At 44.6% G+C, this 16,914-nt stretch overlaps 1 protein-coding gene across 1 annotated transcript in view; it reads left to right on the top strand.

Annotated features, from left to right (window-relative positions):
* The first annotated feature begins 3,482 nt into the window (after positions 1-3,482).
* The window catches only part of LOC142579860 (ATP-dependent RNA helicase DDX54), a 49,853-nt gene continuing 36,421 nt past the window's right edge, over positions 3,483-16,914 (top strand). Inside the window, exons 1-7 of the mRNA XM_075690480.1 lie at positions 3,483-3,704; positions 3,927-4,041; positions 8,222-8,292; positions 9,585-9,773; positions 12,752-12,939; positions 15,658-15,841; positions 16,554-16,685. Of these exons, the coding sequence (XP_075546595.1) occupies positions 3,630-3,704; positions 3,927-4,041; positions 8,222-8,292; positions 9,585-9,773; positions 12,752-12,939; positions 15,658-15,841; positions 16,554-16,685 (954 nt within the window). The 5' untranslated portion in view covers positions 3,483-3,629. The remainder of the gene's footprint in view (positions 3,705-3,926; positions 4,042-8,221; positions 8,293-9,584; positions 9,774-12,751; positions 12,940-15,657; positions 15,842-16,553; positions 16,686-16,914) is intronic.

Below are 16,914 nucleotides of genomic sequence, written 5' to 3'. Positions count from 1 at the left end.
TATCTGCCACAGGCAACCTTTAAAAATTTTTGAAAGTGTTCGCTGAAACACCCTGTATATATTTGAGGCCTTGCTCTTGTTGCCATTTGCAGATCCCAAGGCAAGGATCATGTTTACCTTCTGCTCATTAGAGAAAGACATGTCGACTGGGACGAAATAAAACGCACCTTTAAACCTTTGCACTGACGTTGCCAATTCGCTTTTGTGGTAACAGGTCTTGTGGCAAAAAAACACACACACACACACACATCCGTGCACTTTATCTACGCTAAGACAACAGCTATCACAGCTTGTTTCCAACTAACACCAAACGCGACGTATTACTTCGGCCGGGGCGCGGCAGATAAGGCACTAGCCTGATCACGATGTTTTTCTTTATTTTCTTTATTTTCTTCTGGATAACACAGAGGGAGCCTGTTCGAGGGCGCCGCTTTATGATCCGGTGGGGATCGCACCCACGTGGTATTTCCATATTTCGCGGGTTTTTACAGTCGGGAAAAAAAAATTAGTACGCAATTAGTGCGTCGCTGAAAATACCGCAGTTAGATTTCCCTTCGCTGTGCCTTCAAATGCCTCATTGACACTTTGATAATTGGGATAGTACGTCTCGAGTTAGGTAATTAATTACAATTACCTAATTAAATCTCAGTAATGAAAAAATTCCTGGCAGCTACTCCACTGTTAAAAAGTCATGGGGTTTTATATGCCAAAACAACTTCATGAGGCACGCCGTAGTGGAGGCTCCGGAAATTTTGACCACCTGGGGTTCTTTAACATGCAACTAAATCTAAGTACACGGGTGTTTTCGCCTCCATCGAAATGCGGCCGCCGGGGCCGGGATTTGATCCTGCGACCTCGTGCTCAGCAGCCCAACACCATAGCCACTGAGCAACCGCGGCAGGTCTGCCCCACTGTACTGTAAACAATATACACTAGGTTTTCTTCGAGTAACAAATTTCTCTTATTTTAGATTTTGGTGCATGATAGTTAACTGGGACACCCTGTATATATTTATGACGTTTGCATGCAACTTACTATGTTTTGATCCATAATAAATGTAAATTATTAGAAATGTTTTTTTTATGAGTCGTCCGCATTGCTTACTGGAAAGAGAAGCAATACTGAAACGCACAACATTCACGTGCATTTCACACGCCATTGATAAAAGACTCTGCCGAAGGGGTCACTGAATTTGATAGGTTTTTTTTCGTGCTCAAAAAAAGCACACAAAGAGATTTGAAGCGTGGTGAACACGTAGCAACATATTCATTCTCTAGGCATAGGCTATCCATAGTTTAGAAATAATTTTAATTGGCTACCTCTATCTCTTTCAAAAATTTAATAAAGTTTGTCCTCTGTGTGTACTTAAATATATTGTATATGTGCGGGGTGTTTGCAGTGGAAATTTAAAACAATGTTTAAATGCGAAAGTACAGATGAGGCAGCCGCCGCTAGTGCTCCTAATGCGCTTGTCCTCCAATTGTCAGGATTTGCAGAAATAAAGCTAAAGTATGAATTAAAAGCCGTGCACGTCCGCGCCAACAGTGATGCAGTAAGCAATTAGCCCCAGTAAAATTTCAAGTGAAAAGGTTGAGGAAAATCAAAAGAAACCTCAAGTGATGTGGAGGACAAAGCTCTGGTAATGGCACCTTATATGAGTGGGGGCGGGAGCAAGGAGGAATGGCTCGCTTTCTGCCCCCTGCAAGATGGCGTCGCGGCGGCTTCACTTGACGAGCGCCCCCTCCACTCCAGCAATTTCGGCCTTTTCTTTAACCTCCTTGGGCGGGAGGAGGTGTAAGGGGGCTCCGGCATCGCCCGGGGAAGGGGGGGGGGGGACTTCGGAGGGCGCTCGGGATACTTCCGATCGAGGTACGCGCGCCGCGCCTGGCGTTGTGCCGCAGTTAGCGAAAAGCAGCTCGGCCCCGGTGAGGCAGTTTGTTTGGCGTGTACTGAACTTTAGTGGGACAAGTTCGTGACGCTTTCCTTCGCCCTGCAACATGATATACCTTTTTTCGCTACTCACGCTTGTCGAAAACGCGACGATCGATTGCCAAGCGTGATAACACGGGAGTGTGTTGCTTGCTCCGGCAGGACGCGCACAGAATAACGCCGAGGAGCTCAAAAACCAAGAACTTTAAAATTCTGCCTTCTGGGCCACTGAAAACGGGCTTTGCACCCAGGCATTTGTGTTGAGTGCGATTAGAAGGAATTCTGCGAGCGTGTAACGTGGTGCGGCTGAGCGCCTGTGTTCTGGCCACCTCAGTGAACTCTGCGTACCATCGTGTCGGCTGAGGTTACGTTGTCTTGGAAACGCGCTCTCACTCGTGTAATTGTGCTCTTAAAGTGCAGGAAATAATGAGCGGGAAGGGAGGAATGCTTGGAAACCAGATGTTTATATTTTATGGCATTGTTTGCGAGGAGTCTATTTTCTGCGAAATGTATGTAAAAGCGAATTTATTTCTAATGCCGTCCATTCATCACTTACGCACGTTTCACCTCTACACGCACTATTCCTGTTAGGTCTATATACCGAAATGATACATGCTTGTAATTTACTCTTCTTCAGCTGATGGCGTCCGGTGGAGCTTCGAACGGCAACTACTGCTGCTTACCTGGTGCCACAACTTTGGATGGATGCACAACAGGCCCGGAACGAGCATTTATATGGAGGAAAATAAACATTTCATCATTTCAGAAGACGTCTTGCGTTTACTTTATGAAACTGCACGTGGCACAGGTTCGATAGAGGCTTGTAAATATCGTTCGCACTCAATTTTACTAAATGATACAACGACTCAGCGCCAAGGCCACGCGTGTTTCAGCAGTAGAAGCGAATAAAATAAATGCCACGCCGATCTGCGGAGTCGGCGTGGCGTGTACCAGCTGGCGTTCAAAACGCGCGCGCCCAATATCGAAACCGAAACGTGCTAATCCCATTCGCTTGGGGCGCTCGCTGGACTCTATGGGTATGGGATTGTCCGCTCTTGTTGAATTTCTTTCTCTATGCGTGACCTTTCGCGTCGAGATCATGGAACGAGAATCGAGATTTACTGAGACGTTTGGTTCCCAGTAGCTATGCCATAGCTTTTATTCGGTGCGCGCTTGTTCGACTGCCCCGCCGTCGCTCGGCCTGCAGAGCGAAAACACATGGGGAACGCAATGGGGAATAGTAAAGCCAATCGCACATTTTGACGTGCGAGCATATCTTGGGCTGACAAGTTTAGCTTCAATCGCATTGCGCGATGCTTCCTCCGAACTTTTTTCCTTCCTTAATGGTCGTAAGGGTATCTCCTATTTTGTTTATTTCCTCCGTATTAAAAAGTGATATTTTCACTCAAAATCAATATAAATCATTTCACTGTTATTTTTAGATAAATCTTGCACACACATATCTAAATCGTGATTGTCCGCGATAAAGACGTGAAAATAAAAATTTTACTTGCTTTCACCGCTACCGTCGGTATAATTGGCTTTACTATTCACACGGCTCCTATCAAAGTGTCTGAGACTGATATTCTCACGACGCACACGTGTTTTACTTGGCTGCGTGCTGTTGTTCCAATGTGCCGGTCGCCTTGACGTAGGCAAAGCGTTCATAGTTCGCTGTAGTTGCTCAGTTTTACTGAAGCATGAAGGGGAAGAAGTCAAGAGGGCCCAGAAAGAAGCATGACACGAAACAGCGTAAGAAACAGCAGCCCGCAGAGGTGAGTTCTTATGTTTTGGTATTTGTAAAGTGCGATGTTGAATCCGCCAGCGCAAGTTGCGCTAAACGAACGAAATTTCTGCGCGAAACTATTTGACAACGTTTTTAGTTGTGTTTTGAAATGGCTGATGTCTTGCCGCGGGGACTAAACTAGTTTGCTTTGAATGCCCACTGTCATAACAGCACGGCTATCATGCGTGCCCTGTCATGCATTTGAACGCAGGCTGCACAATCGTTTCTGGATGACGAGTCGGAAGAGGAGGAGGACTTCGACACTATGAAGTTGGACGCGGCGGCTGCTGCCAACAAGAAGAAATCGGGCGGCTTCCAAGCCATGGGTGAGCAAAGAACACGGCCGCGGAGCCTTGGTTTACATCTTGTGTGCCCGACTTGTTGACAAGATAGATCACGCTTTTGGTTTACATATCGTTGGCACTATTAATGGTGCCACGCTCAGTTTGCCGTGTAGGAAGATATGTGTAGCGTGCTGCTCGATCTACTGCTTATTCGTGGTATAGTGCACCAAACATTTGGGGGTGCGGGAGTCGCGGGCGGCCGTGGCTGTGTAACTTGCAAGCGAAATAACTGAAAGCAGAAGTGAGCGGGCCAAGTGGTTTATGAAATGTAGAGCTCAAGTTGGCCCCTCACGACCAATCTGATATTTTACACAAAAGTGGCAGAGGCTGAACTTACTTTTGTTACTATTTCTGCGCGCCATAATATTTCCCACAGCTAACGGCTGATAGGTCATATGTGAGTATTTTACATCTTGCAAAAAAAACAGCTGTTCTCAAATAATACATGTTTTAATTTTTCATTCTGTTTACGAACCTTAGTGCAATGGCTTCACTAAACCTTCATGCCATCTGTATTTGTGCGCCATTACTACATACTTCATTAGTGGCAGCTACTAATCCTCAGCTTGTATATGTCATTGCCAAGGGACAATCTAAAGTGCTTGCAGATCCTGCAGATATGCTTGTAGTAGCAGCCTGACACTTGCCACATCAGTGATTGCTGTGCATCATTGGTTTGCTAGTTTGTCTGAATTATTATTTCAGTTCAATCTTTCGGAAAATAATTGGTGAATTACACTTGGTATTAAAATCTAACGAAAAGATACAAAAATGAAAGGAGTACTACTCCAAATGCCATATGTTTATTCAGGAAGATCGCAGCCACCTTTAAATGCAGGTGTGATCATGTGCACGGTTCACTTCAGCACTTCTATTCACGTTTGTCAGATCAGCATTTGCACATGCACATATTGTTGTTTTCAAAGGTTCCTGCGAGAATATATTCACTAAAAGGTATCGAATTCGAGCGTGTTCGCAGTTTTTAAGAAAAATTGTTGCCGGTACCCTTTAAAGGTGGTTGTTATCTTTCCAAATGAGCTTTCTGATGCTCATCTTGGTCATTTCCGTGTTCCTCATCTTGTGTTTGTTTCCTTCCATTTGCACGCCTCAGCCACGCTACCCATTACTTCTCAACACGTTTCATTTCACACATCTTGCTACGCAGTCAACTGAGCATGGCAACGTTAAGAGGGCCATCTATGTGTAAGTCAAAAGAGTGATCATTTAAAGAAGCACTAGAATGCTTTCTTTAACACAGTAAGAAAATGATGAATTGTTGACAATGGTGCAATAACATGCAGACCGAATGCATTCATCAAGGACCACTTTATGCAACAATCTTGCATAAAAAAATTGCTTGCTCCCTTCAGCACTTATTATGCCTTGCCTATCACATCGCCTCTATGTAGGGTGTCCACCCAACAGTTTTTATGTATGGGACACCCTATCGTGCTACTTATTCCTGTGGTGAAGCAGCTGTGCCAAACTGCACTGAGAGTGAGCATTTGCGCCATCCTGTGCCAAAACAGCATTTTAGCAGTTAATTGCACCAAGCCTGCACCAAAGCATGCATAAAAGCAAGAACCTCCATCCGTCGATGCTTCACAGCTAGCAAAACAGAAATCAAAACCAAATGCACACTGTCATCATCATCATCATCATAGAAGGAAGCAGGGGCCCATCCATAGAGTTTCTCACTCTATAGTGAGAGAGAGAGAGGTAAACTTTATTGGAGGCGTAAATTAGTAGTTGAGACCCTGGCAGAGGAGTTAGTGTGGAGGCCATATGGCCGCGATGCAGTTAGCCCACTCTGCCAGCATGACTTGGCATTCTGGGTCATCCATCTTGATCGCACACTCCCAGGCCCCAAGCTTGGGGGCTTGCCGAAGAATTTTCATTGGCGGGGGAGGTAGGATGGGCATCCCAAAGTATGTGATCTTGGTCTGCGGTTAGTGCTTCGCAGTGCCTGCAGTTAGGCTTGAACTCTTGCTTGGAAATTTCAGCCGACCTTTTGGGGGCTTAGCACGGATCGAGTCTGCACTCGCTGTAGAGTTGTGGCCTAGGGAGAGAATTGTGCTTGGGAATGTCTACGCTCTGCATGAATCCATGTAGAATTACATGAGTTCATGATTGGCGAGGATGGGTTCAAGCCAGTAATCTGGGTTGTGCAGTCGCACCTCCTGGTTATTTGCTGCTTGTACGGCTAGGTCAGCTGCTTTGTTACCCAGGTTGCCGCCATGAGCTGGCACCCATAGTGTTCTCGGGTTCGAGAAGTGCACCTGCAATGGGGCCAATTGCTCCAATAGAGTTTCTCACTCTATAGTGAGAAACTCTGTGGACCTATCGGAGTCGTCTGGTTCGTCATGCGTGCATTTTTCTCTGACGGACATACAATGTACTGCCGCTGTACCATGTTGCTGGCACTTTATTTCGGTGTTCATCTAACCCACCTGGTAACATGGAGTTTACGAAGGAGGATGTCACATTCATGTTTTTGAAGATAAACATTCTCTATGTTTATGCGCGATAACGGGGCTTTGCAAAAGAGCCACTGCGATCAGAATCACACGTGGTGCATAGTTAAGAATGGTGTTAGCAAATGTAGTACACGGCGAGAGCTGCCACTTCGATGGGTGCTGCCATGTTCGTTGACACAAAACATTTATGTCGAGTTTGTGTCGCCGCGCTGTTTTGGTGAAATAGGGTTGTAAATGCAAACGCAATACCATATTTGCGTCTCGCACATGCGCAGTGGCACTGACACTATCGTTTTTCTTGCGGCCGCAAAACCTTTGCGGCCCCCTATTCGAAAATTCCCTAATGTGCCTCGCATGACATGAGCATATTGCGTGTTGTCATGTTCAGTGCATACTCGATCGGTCTTGTGGTGAATGTTTGTCCACAAGCCATGACTGATGCACTGGGTTGCATCCAGGGCTAACAAACGCGCATTTGTTGACGATCTATCTGTGGTGCCTTCTCTGCGCCAAATCGATGAACCCTGCCGTAGCCCCCTTTGTGCATCACAGTGTTGAAGAGCGCTGCGTCCTTTCCTGACCACGCTTGCAGGGTAAGCCTCGCACATATACATCCACTACATATCGACTATATCAGTTAATATTTGCGCAGTATATGGTAAGCGCACCTGCGTTGGACCCTGCGCCAAAAGCGCTTGCTGCTGCGCCAAATCGGCTTCTTGTCTGTGCCAGGACCTGTGCCGAAAAGTGAAATGGCTGTTCTACCACTGTTACTCTGTACCTGTTAAAATGTACCACATTACTGTAATAAATGTGAACCTGAAATTATGCCCCACTTATCACATTATAGACTCCTGGAGCAGCCTATAGCCACCATCCATAGGGCAATTTTTCACGATGATGAGGTTCTCCTGAGCGAAAGCTCAAGCACACACGCAGATATCCATCCGATCTTCTATTAAACAGTATCCACTGCAGTAGCTTGGCGACTATGGCTTTGTACTTCTGAGCTCAAGGTCATTGGTTCGATACTGGCTGTGAAGTCCGCATTCTGATGGGTTCAAAATGAAAGAACGCTTGTGTACCTAGATTAAGACATTTGTGTACCTAGATTAAGATCCACAATAAAGAACCATGGGTGGTCACACTTAATTTCAAGTTCCCCACTATGCATGCCTCATAATCATATAGGGGGTTTGGGCATGCAGGATCTCAGTATTTAATTGCTAATCTATTTTTTTTTAAATGCTGCAGCAGCACTTGTTAGTGCATACCACCCAACCTGTCACCACTTCCTTGTTGCCCTCGGGAACCTTTGTCAGGTACTGACCTTGAAGAGATTCCAAATGTGCACCCCCGAAAGAATGAAAAGTAAGAAAGGGGCAACAGTCGGGGCACTGCTGCTGGAAGCACCATAGGTGAAATCAAACATTGTGTTGAGGAGTAATAGAGAAAGTAGACAGTGCATGATTAATGTCCCCATTATTATTCTGTCCTTTTCAAAAGTTCCTGTGTGAATATATTCTATAAAAGGCATCGCATTCCAGTGTGGTTGCAGTTTTTGAGAAAAAATTGTAGCCAGGGCCCTCTTAAAGGTGGCTGTTAGCTTTCCAAATAAGCACTGTGTTACTCATCTTTGTCATTTCTGTGTTCCTCATCTTGTGTTTGTTTACTTCCATTTGCAGGCCTCAGCCATGCTATCCTAAAAGCCATCTTGAAACGTGGGTATAAACAGCCAACTCCTATCCAACGTAAGGTAAGCCTGCATTAAATTGTGGCAGTATACATCTTGCAGTTGTTAGCAGGACAGAGGTACACAGGAAGATGGAGAGCTGTGAGGGATCAACAGAGGTTGAACAAGGCACATCTCGAGGCAAGGTTTCATCAAGGGTCCTCACCAGGTCAACATCTTCTGTTCTTGACAGAGTTTATATATAGCTCACTCTCCTTTCCCCCTCCCCCCCCTTGCATAAGGAAGGAAAATAATGGGATGCGCTGAGTAGGGGAGAAAATGCAAAATGTTCAAAAAAGCAATGGGAGAGTTGTAGTTAGGATAGTGCTGTCACAACTACCGTCATGTTTCATGTTGTGTACCTCTATGCTCCACCACCACCATTCACCTCATACACCATTTCTTAGTTCGCAAGTGAACTTCCCTGCACTGCACATTTGCCCAGGAGGTGCTGGTCATTGTTTAAATGAAGACAAAGTGCAAGCTGCATATGCTGTGGCTTATCTCTCGCATGTGATTTCATCATAAGAGCCACGTCTACACTTTCTGTGTCATAATACAAGCAAACTCTGCTTGTAGACGCTGTTTTCAAAAATGACTACGCTGCCATTAGTTCTGCAAAGCACCTCGCAGGAAAACTAGCTTTGCAATTATGAAATTGTGTGTGTGGGGGTGGGTGGGGGTGAGCTGTGTAAGTACTGCCAGGAAAAGCGTTTTAATCTGGTGAACACGGATCTCCTGGTTGAAACATTGGCTCCACAGGCATACGTCCCTTGTTTGACCACTGTTGATCACTCGCAGTTCTCAACACTCACTAAAGGTGCAACCACATGCACACATTTTTCACGCGAACGTGACGAGAGATAGGTTTTGCCGTCGCGGTCGCTTATCACGTTGCGCGGTAAAGAACTCCATGGGGTTGAAATTAAAGATGGAGCCCATACTAGGGTGTCTGCCATAGCACATAAGTTGTTTTTGGATGCTGAGTGCCACTATTTGATTTCATTTTTTGATGTTGGATGCTATTGCAAACAGTGCTTCCATGGTGAAAAAGGCATGAAAGGAGTATTATTTTATTATTTTATTTATATTGTGTACTGCTAGCCTGTGTTCCAGGTGTTGATTTTACAGAATGTGATGCAGTGCATTGGAATATCAAAAAGAGCACAACTCACAACAACACATAATGGACCTCTGGGCAGTACAAACTGTGGGATGTGATTTACATGTCAGGCACTGTGACCAATGGAGTACCCAAACTTTTCTCTGTTGCCCTGACCTGTGCCTTATGCATCATGAGCTGCTGTGGTGCGCAGGCCATCCCTGTGGTGTTGGAAGGTCGGGACGTGGTGGCCATGGCACGCACGGGCAGCGGAAAGACGGCCGCTTTCCTGGTGCCAATCCTGGAGCGATTGGGAGGCCGTTCGCCGCACACAGGACCCCGTGCCCTCATACTGTCGCCTACGCGTGAGCTCGCTTTGCAGACGCACAAATTTGCCAAGGAGGTGCGGATGTTTCCTCTTCCTGTCTCACCCTCCTCGTCTAGGCCCATGTTCACGAGTTTTACTATGTGCCGTTCACGGTTGACCATTGCCTCAGTGATCATCTTGTTATTGTACGGACACCTATGGGCACCCGAACGTTGGCCAATCGGGAAACACTTGCATAAGAGAAGTTTCGTGAATGTAGGCCCTGTTTCCAAACCAGTGCAAAGCAGGCACTTTAACACAGAATAATTATGATGCTGTCTACATTGCATGCTAGCCATCTCTGCCGAATTTTCCCTAAGAATTATGAATTTGAACTCGCTTTATGATTCTTCAATTGTTGCATCAAGTTTTACAAAGTTGTTTTACAAAGAAATAGATTCTGCTAGCAAAAATTATTTGCTTGTTGGTCTTGGAACCATTGGTCATCTAATAATAAAATGAGGCAAGAGGGTTATTTGCTTCAAGTTTATAAATACAAGTTCCTGAAGCAGGTGAATGCATCCTTAAAGAAAATGTGTGCTAAGAGCAAGCTTTTAAAAATATGTGTGCTGTTTTAAAAAGGTTCTAAAAAAGTGAATGCATGCAGAAAACATCGTTTTTTAGATATTTCTCGGATGGAGAAAGTCAAGGGGTGGAATAACAGGCCTCTGCAGCTGTGTCAGTGGCATCAATGAGGTGGCTTTGAAAAGAGCTTGTTAAATATTATAGGAAGAGGACGACGACGGGGACTAGCACATTCAGTGCAAGCGGCATGCTCATCTTCACATGCTTCTTGACTGATTTGATTGTCCAGTATAGGTGCGTTGCTACTGTTCTTCGGGCTATCAACTCCCCCCTTTTTCCTGCCTTCTACTCCGAAGGCCCTTTATTTCACAGAGCTGTTGATCTAAAAACTAAAACAAAGAGAAATAAATGCCAACAGCAGATGCTGCTGTGGCCGATTGTTATTGGCTTCGGCATCTTTTGTCTTGTCAGCATCAGTGTCGTGTCAACCTAGTGTGACCGGGCCCCGTTGCAAAGACGCACTTACGTGGTCTCTGGGTCACTTTTCAGGGCTATTTCACATTCTGGTCTTTGCCTCAGCTGCGTGAAACAATAAACTATGAGTGAGGCTTTGTAGTGAAATTGGAGTTTTCTGAGCACTCGAGTGACACGAGGATGTTTCTTGTGAGGACATGTGAAGTGTCGGTCATACACACAATTGAATGAATATAAAATTACTGTGTATGATTGCATGCTCCTCCAAGAAAAGTCAGACACAGAGAAATGTTGCCACGAATGACATCTTCCAGGTGACAATGCTTCTAGCACACTTGAATGTTTGAAGAGCCATGGAGGAGCTCCCGGTCACCTTTTCGTCTGTTCTTCCGTTGCCGGAACGACATTGAGGTGCAACAAACCTTTGGCATCGTTCTTCAACCTCCTGAGGACCATTTGAGTGACTCCGCAAATGTTCAAAGATGTAACAAGCACGTAAAGCCGTGACGAAAAGCACACCATTGCAGCACCCAGAACCAGTGGCACCGCCATGCAACCACGATTGGCAGTGTACAAAGCTCTCCCATAGCGTGACGCAGATGTTTTGTGACCAGTAAAAATAGTATTAAAGCATGCTGCTACTGTACTGAATGCTTGCCTTGGCTAATTTTGCGCCAGAACATCTAATTAAAACAGCAATTCGGTACATCTTAATTAACGAAGTCTAAGTCATCATTTTGTGGACAATGCAAGTGCCTGGCATGTGGCCGTTCACCACTTCGTGTTTGCAATGTAAAAAATAAGGCAGCTAAGGGGTATGCAACAAATAAAGAAGCAAATAATTCTATGTATAACAGTAGGAGATAGAAAGGTGGCAGTAGGAATTACAGATCAATAATAAATGTAGTTGGCCAGTTCGTGTAATCCATAGAACAAATAACAAGTTATCTAACTTATAAGAGTATTATAAGGGCGTCATAAAAAGACAAACATGTTTGAGGGCAGCAGAGGGCTAACTAGCCGTGCGATTATAAAATTCAGAAGGATAAGATGAAGTTGGCTAAAGCATTTCAGAGCTATTGGAGGCCACTGAGAGAGTCCTTCGTCCTGCAGTAAACATAAAATAGGCTGCTGGTGATGAGGATTTGGAAAGGTTTCAGTGAGGATCTCGTATCATGTTTATACCAGTCTACAATGCCAGTCTGCAACTCCAGTTAATTAAATTGTTTAGTTAATTCAATCCCAACTAAAGGTCCCGGCTGGCACCCTTACATTCCTGCATGCCGTGACTTTCATTATATCAGTTCTGAAATTGGTCTCTATTGGAGGATGGGAACTTGACTGGTCAGCGTGCACATGCGGGACATCGATGGCGACCCCCTGTTATGAGTTCAATGGCTGAAACGTCCGTCTTGGTTGCACCAGGGAACAGTGAATGCATAGAAGGTGCCATTGCTCTACGAAAATGTAAATTTCCAGCCTGCCTTAGGCAGAGTTTTAACTGAAAACGGCAGCTCAGGATAAGTGATTAATGCATTTACTGAATTCTAACACGTACATTTTTTCTTTTAAAAAATGGGTTTTAGATATGGATATGAAACCAAAATTGTATTCGCGGCAATGACAACAGTCAACTGTTAGAGCCAGTGTCATAACAAGACTGCAACTTCAGAAGGTTTCGCATAGGTTGGTGACGACACCACTTCACTCTCATTACAAAAGCTCATACAAAAGATCAGATGTTTTACAGGCTAAGCTGCCAGCAACAGTCATGTCACATGTTTTTACTTCAGTCCCACAAAAACTTTGTGTTCATTAGAGTCTGGTAAGAACTGTCAAATAAAGTAACAGTATAAAAGATTTTTTTTTTTTCTGCACCATCTTTTAATTCAACCGATTTTGTCAGCCCTGTCAAAGCCCGTTTAACGAAATGCAACCGTATTGAAAGACAGTGCTGTTTTTCTGTAACACTTCTCGGCAGTATGTATGGCAGCAGTGTCCGTCCGTCGTTACAGCTGGGGAAGTTCACCGACCTCCGGTCAACGGTTATCCTGGGTGGCGACAGCATGGAGGACCAGTTTGAGGCAATTCACGAGAACCCTGACCTGCTCATCGCTACACCGGGGCGCTTCTTGCACATTGTCGTGGAGATGAACCTACGTCTCAACTCAGTAAAATATGTTGTCTTCGACGAGGCTGACAGGTGTGCCTCCTTTTTCTCATTTTGACCAGTGATGAAAAACTCGGGAGGACAGTTATCTCACAGAGCCAGCCAACCTGGTATTGGTCCAACTTGGTAAAGTGGGCCTCTTTTCTGTCAGGCAGGGCATGGAATTGGCCCAGCTGATTCAGACTAACGAGAGTAGGGTGCAATTGATATGCAATACATTTTGAAAATGAGTTGCAGTTGGTATTTGTCCTGCGCCCATTTTGCTCTAGTGCTCTCTGCCCTTCTCTATACACTGAACATTTTTTGTCATGCTGTCTTCCCCTTTTTAAATACAGTAGAACCTTATTACCAAGTTTTAGAAAGAGACTGTAATGAAAATGTACGATTCGAAGTAACTAAAAAAATATGGCACACTAAGCTGTAGCTGAAATATATGCAACTCAAAGCGTTGCACAAATCGTTACAGCACAGGACATGCCGACACACGCCGAGCCGGTGGGGCCCAAGCAACCCAAGACGCATATTTTCGTTTTTGCAGCTTCCGCAAGCTTACGTTTGCACTCCGCGAATTTGGCCGGGATCAGCAGCTTCTTTGAGCAGCGTGTGTTGGTTGGAAGGTTTAATGTGCCCACTCAGCAAGAATCGTTGTAGCCCGAGACTCTGAAGCCATATGCTCTGTTTTGCTATTGCATAGCCATAGCCGTAGTGTTTTAGCACAGCAATGGGAAACTAAAACAGCATAGAGCTGGTAGGGGACACTGAAATATGATGCCGCAGGATCAAAACATGACGCTCACATGGCAGCGCCTGAAACAAGAGAAGGTGGAATGGCGGCGTGCTTGGGTTATCACTTATTAAAAGCGTGCAGTATACATTCCAGCACAACAACACCACATACACTGTGAAATAGATAAATCAAGATCCTTATCGCAATATGGTTGGTGGTGATAGCTGTGAATGTGACGTGCGGTGACCTGCTAGGAAATTTGCGAGTACCGGGAGAGAAAAGCGAGGTGCGTTTTGCCATTTCCGCATGACACGAATGGGCAAGTACTACGGGGAAGCTGCCATAGTGGCCGCTTAACATTCTCGATCGCGTGTTCCTCGCACCTTTTCTTCTTCACATGGGATCTAACGGCTAGAAAACATATCATGTGATCTCACTTTCAATGTATTGAGCGTTTGTGCCGAAACGTCACGTTTTCCGGGTATGTATTAACCCTTTAATGATAGCACCTATAAATACAGGGGAAAAAAAAATTATATATCTAAATGTGCAAAAGACCTCGAGAATAAGTATAATCAATGAAAAGGAAAAATATTTTATGGAAATTGTTATGAGCAATACGGGGGAAACACAAGGAAAGAAACCGGAAGTAGGCTTCACCCCAAACCAGCTATGGCTTCGTTTGGAACTTGTACTAACAGTTCTTATCACATGTGACCCATAGGTGCACATTTCATTTGCTTTATATCATGCATGACACCACTGCTGCCGCAGACCTTGCATCGGTCTGTCACCTCTGACAATACTTTCAAAAGAAAGTGAGGGGGGTGCAGAACCTCTTACTCGTCCTGTGTTCCTGCTCTAAACCAACAAATGATGCTTGCTGCTTGTCATTTAGTGTTGCCCAAAGACATTTAGTCAGAAACTTCATACTCAATACCAAAACTCAACAAGAAAAAAATTTTTTTTCGGGTATGTTGTCTATAGGTAACTCAATAAAAGTTTACCGATAAAAAAAAAAGAACCATGACAGTATCAGGTCAATTTTTGTATTTGCGACCGCAAACATTTGTGCCAGGAAATCGTATGCAACGGGATTGTATCTACAAGGTTATGTTGTACTGTCTTGTTCACCTTTTTTGTAACGTCTATAACAAAGCAGCATTTCATTTTCATTTATTGAGTCGCTCACTAATTGCAACTGGCTTTTATTGTACTTCACTCTACCACGAGCCAGAATTTTTGTTAACACACTTTTTTTCAGTCTTGTGTTTCAGAGAGATAATTGAAATTTTGGTGTGGTTACGCATTTTGCATTTGTACTGTGCATAGTGTCACAATGCGATGATGGACAGAGATTGTGTGCGCCCTGACCTTGCTTTACCGGCAGTCCAGGCAACGTGGAATCCTCTTTCGACCCTTTCTGCAAAAGCGTGTTTGAACTTGTGGAGGAAGGGCAGATTACCACTGGCTGTCACCTGGCTAGCTGTGAGCTGCTTAAAAGAAGTCCACATTTGGCTCAATTGCAGTTGTATGGTACGCCTTGAATGCTGATACTATAAAATCATTGCAACTAGTGGAATATGGTACTATACTTCCGTCACGGTGCTTCTGGGTCATGAGAGTCAAAGACAGCGCTGAAATTTTCAGAGACTTGTTGTGGCAAACACTGAGTCATTGGTCGGAAGCAGTAATTTTGTCTAGAACCAACCAAGATAACTTTTTTTTTTGTTAGGCTTAGTGACCAAGGGGATCTTAAGTCCTGTATTCGCTAAATGTCTCGTAACGTAAGTGCTGTCCACAAGTGGTAGGCACTCAGCTGACCAGCCTGTGAGGAAGCCCACTTATGTAGAGGTGTGTGAACTTTCGAATAACGAATAAGAGCGCCATGTGTATGAACGAACTACTTGTTTGCTCTTATATGAGAGGGTATTGAGAATATACCTCGCAAAGAAACAAGTCAGTGTGCGCATTTGTTGAAATGTTTATGCTGTGTGCCACATTTAAATGTCCCACATTTGCAGACTGTTTGAGATGGGCTTCCAAGAGCAACTGACCGAGGTCCTGCACCGATTGCCTGAGGGTCGTCAGACGCTTCTCTTCTCAGCCACTTTGCCTCGATTGCTGGTAGACTTTGCCCGGGCGGGCCTGTCCGAACCTGTGCTCATCCGCCTCGATGTTGAGGACAAGCTCAGTGAACAGCTAAAGGTATAGCATGACAAATTAACACAGTTGTTAACAGGGTGAATGTTCAATGCTTAGGCGAACGGTGTATTTCTTATGGTGGCATCCAGGTATGCCTTTCGGAGCTCGCATAAGGAAGCTTGTTGTAGGAACCAGCTTGGACTCACTAGCTGAATTTGGCTGCAGTTTGTATTCTTTTTTTGTGAGCAAATATGTATCAATAAAATTTGCAAGTACTTTACTGATTGTGTAAAAGTTGTGTGTTGGTGTATTACGATAGTGTATGTTGGCAGGGGTCACAACCAAGCTGGTTGCCACAAGTGCAACTGGATATTGTGTGTATCTGTTTGTATAATTGGTAGTGTTCAATATTTATTTGCAATATTTATTTGCTCTGGTTCTGGTTGAACGTTATTGGGTCATATATATTTGCCTTATGTAATAAACCATAAATCTGTTCTGGGCCACAATTTGTCAAAATTTGGTAAACTCGAAATTCTAGTAATTCAAAGAGGACTTTTAATAAACGTTAAGTCAACTGTTGCTGAATTTGCTAGCCAAGCCTTCAGAACTGCTCTTTGTCAATGTGTTATGCATAGACGTTGCTCCATATTTGTCAGATTGCATCTGTAGCATCTACTGTACAGCACGCAAATTTGGCAGTGTTAATTGTCATCACGTCAGTTGCTATGGCTTCGAGAGCAGCACTAATACCTTTTTTCTCATCTCTCCCCAGACAGTGTACGTCATGTGTCGCAACAATGACAAGACAGCCATCCTGCTGCACCTCCTGAAGCACGTCATCAAACCTGGTGAACTCACCTTCATCTTTGTCGCCACCCGTCACCACGCTGAATACCTCCGCGATGTGAGTTACATTTGAATGTCAGAGCACTGTAATGAGTGTCACTTTTTTTCTATTGCTTGTCGTGTGCAGGAGGGAAGATGCGAAGCATTTGGTAAAAGCACGACAAGTCATTAGCATGGCCTGTGATGTCAATAAGCCTGTTTGCACTGTAACCAAACAGCTTGCGCAGCAGCAGTTGTGCCCGTGTGCTTGGCAACAAATTTAATTCATTCGCATTGCAGCCAAGAAA

Source organism: Dermacentor variabilis, chromosome 4 (genome assembly GCF_050947875.1).
Source record: "Dermacentor variabilis isolate Ectoservices chromosome 4, ASM5094787v1, whole genome shotgun sequence".
Lineage (NCBI taxonomy): Eukaryota > Metazoa > Arthropoda > Arachnida > Ixodida > Ixodidae > Dermacentor > Dermacentor variabilis.
This window is presented reverse-complemented; position numbering and strand designations above follow the sequence as displayed.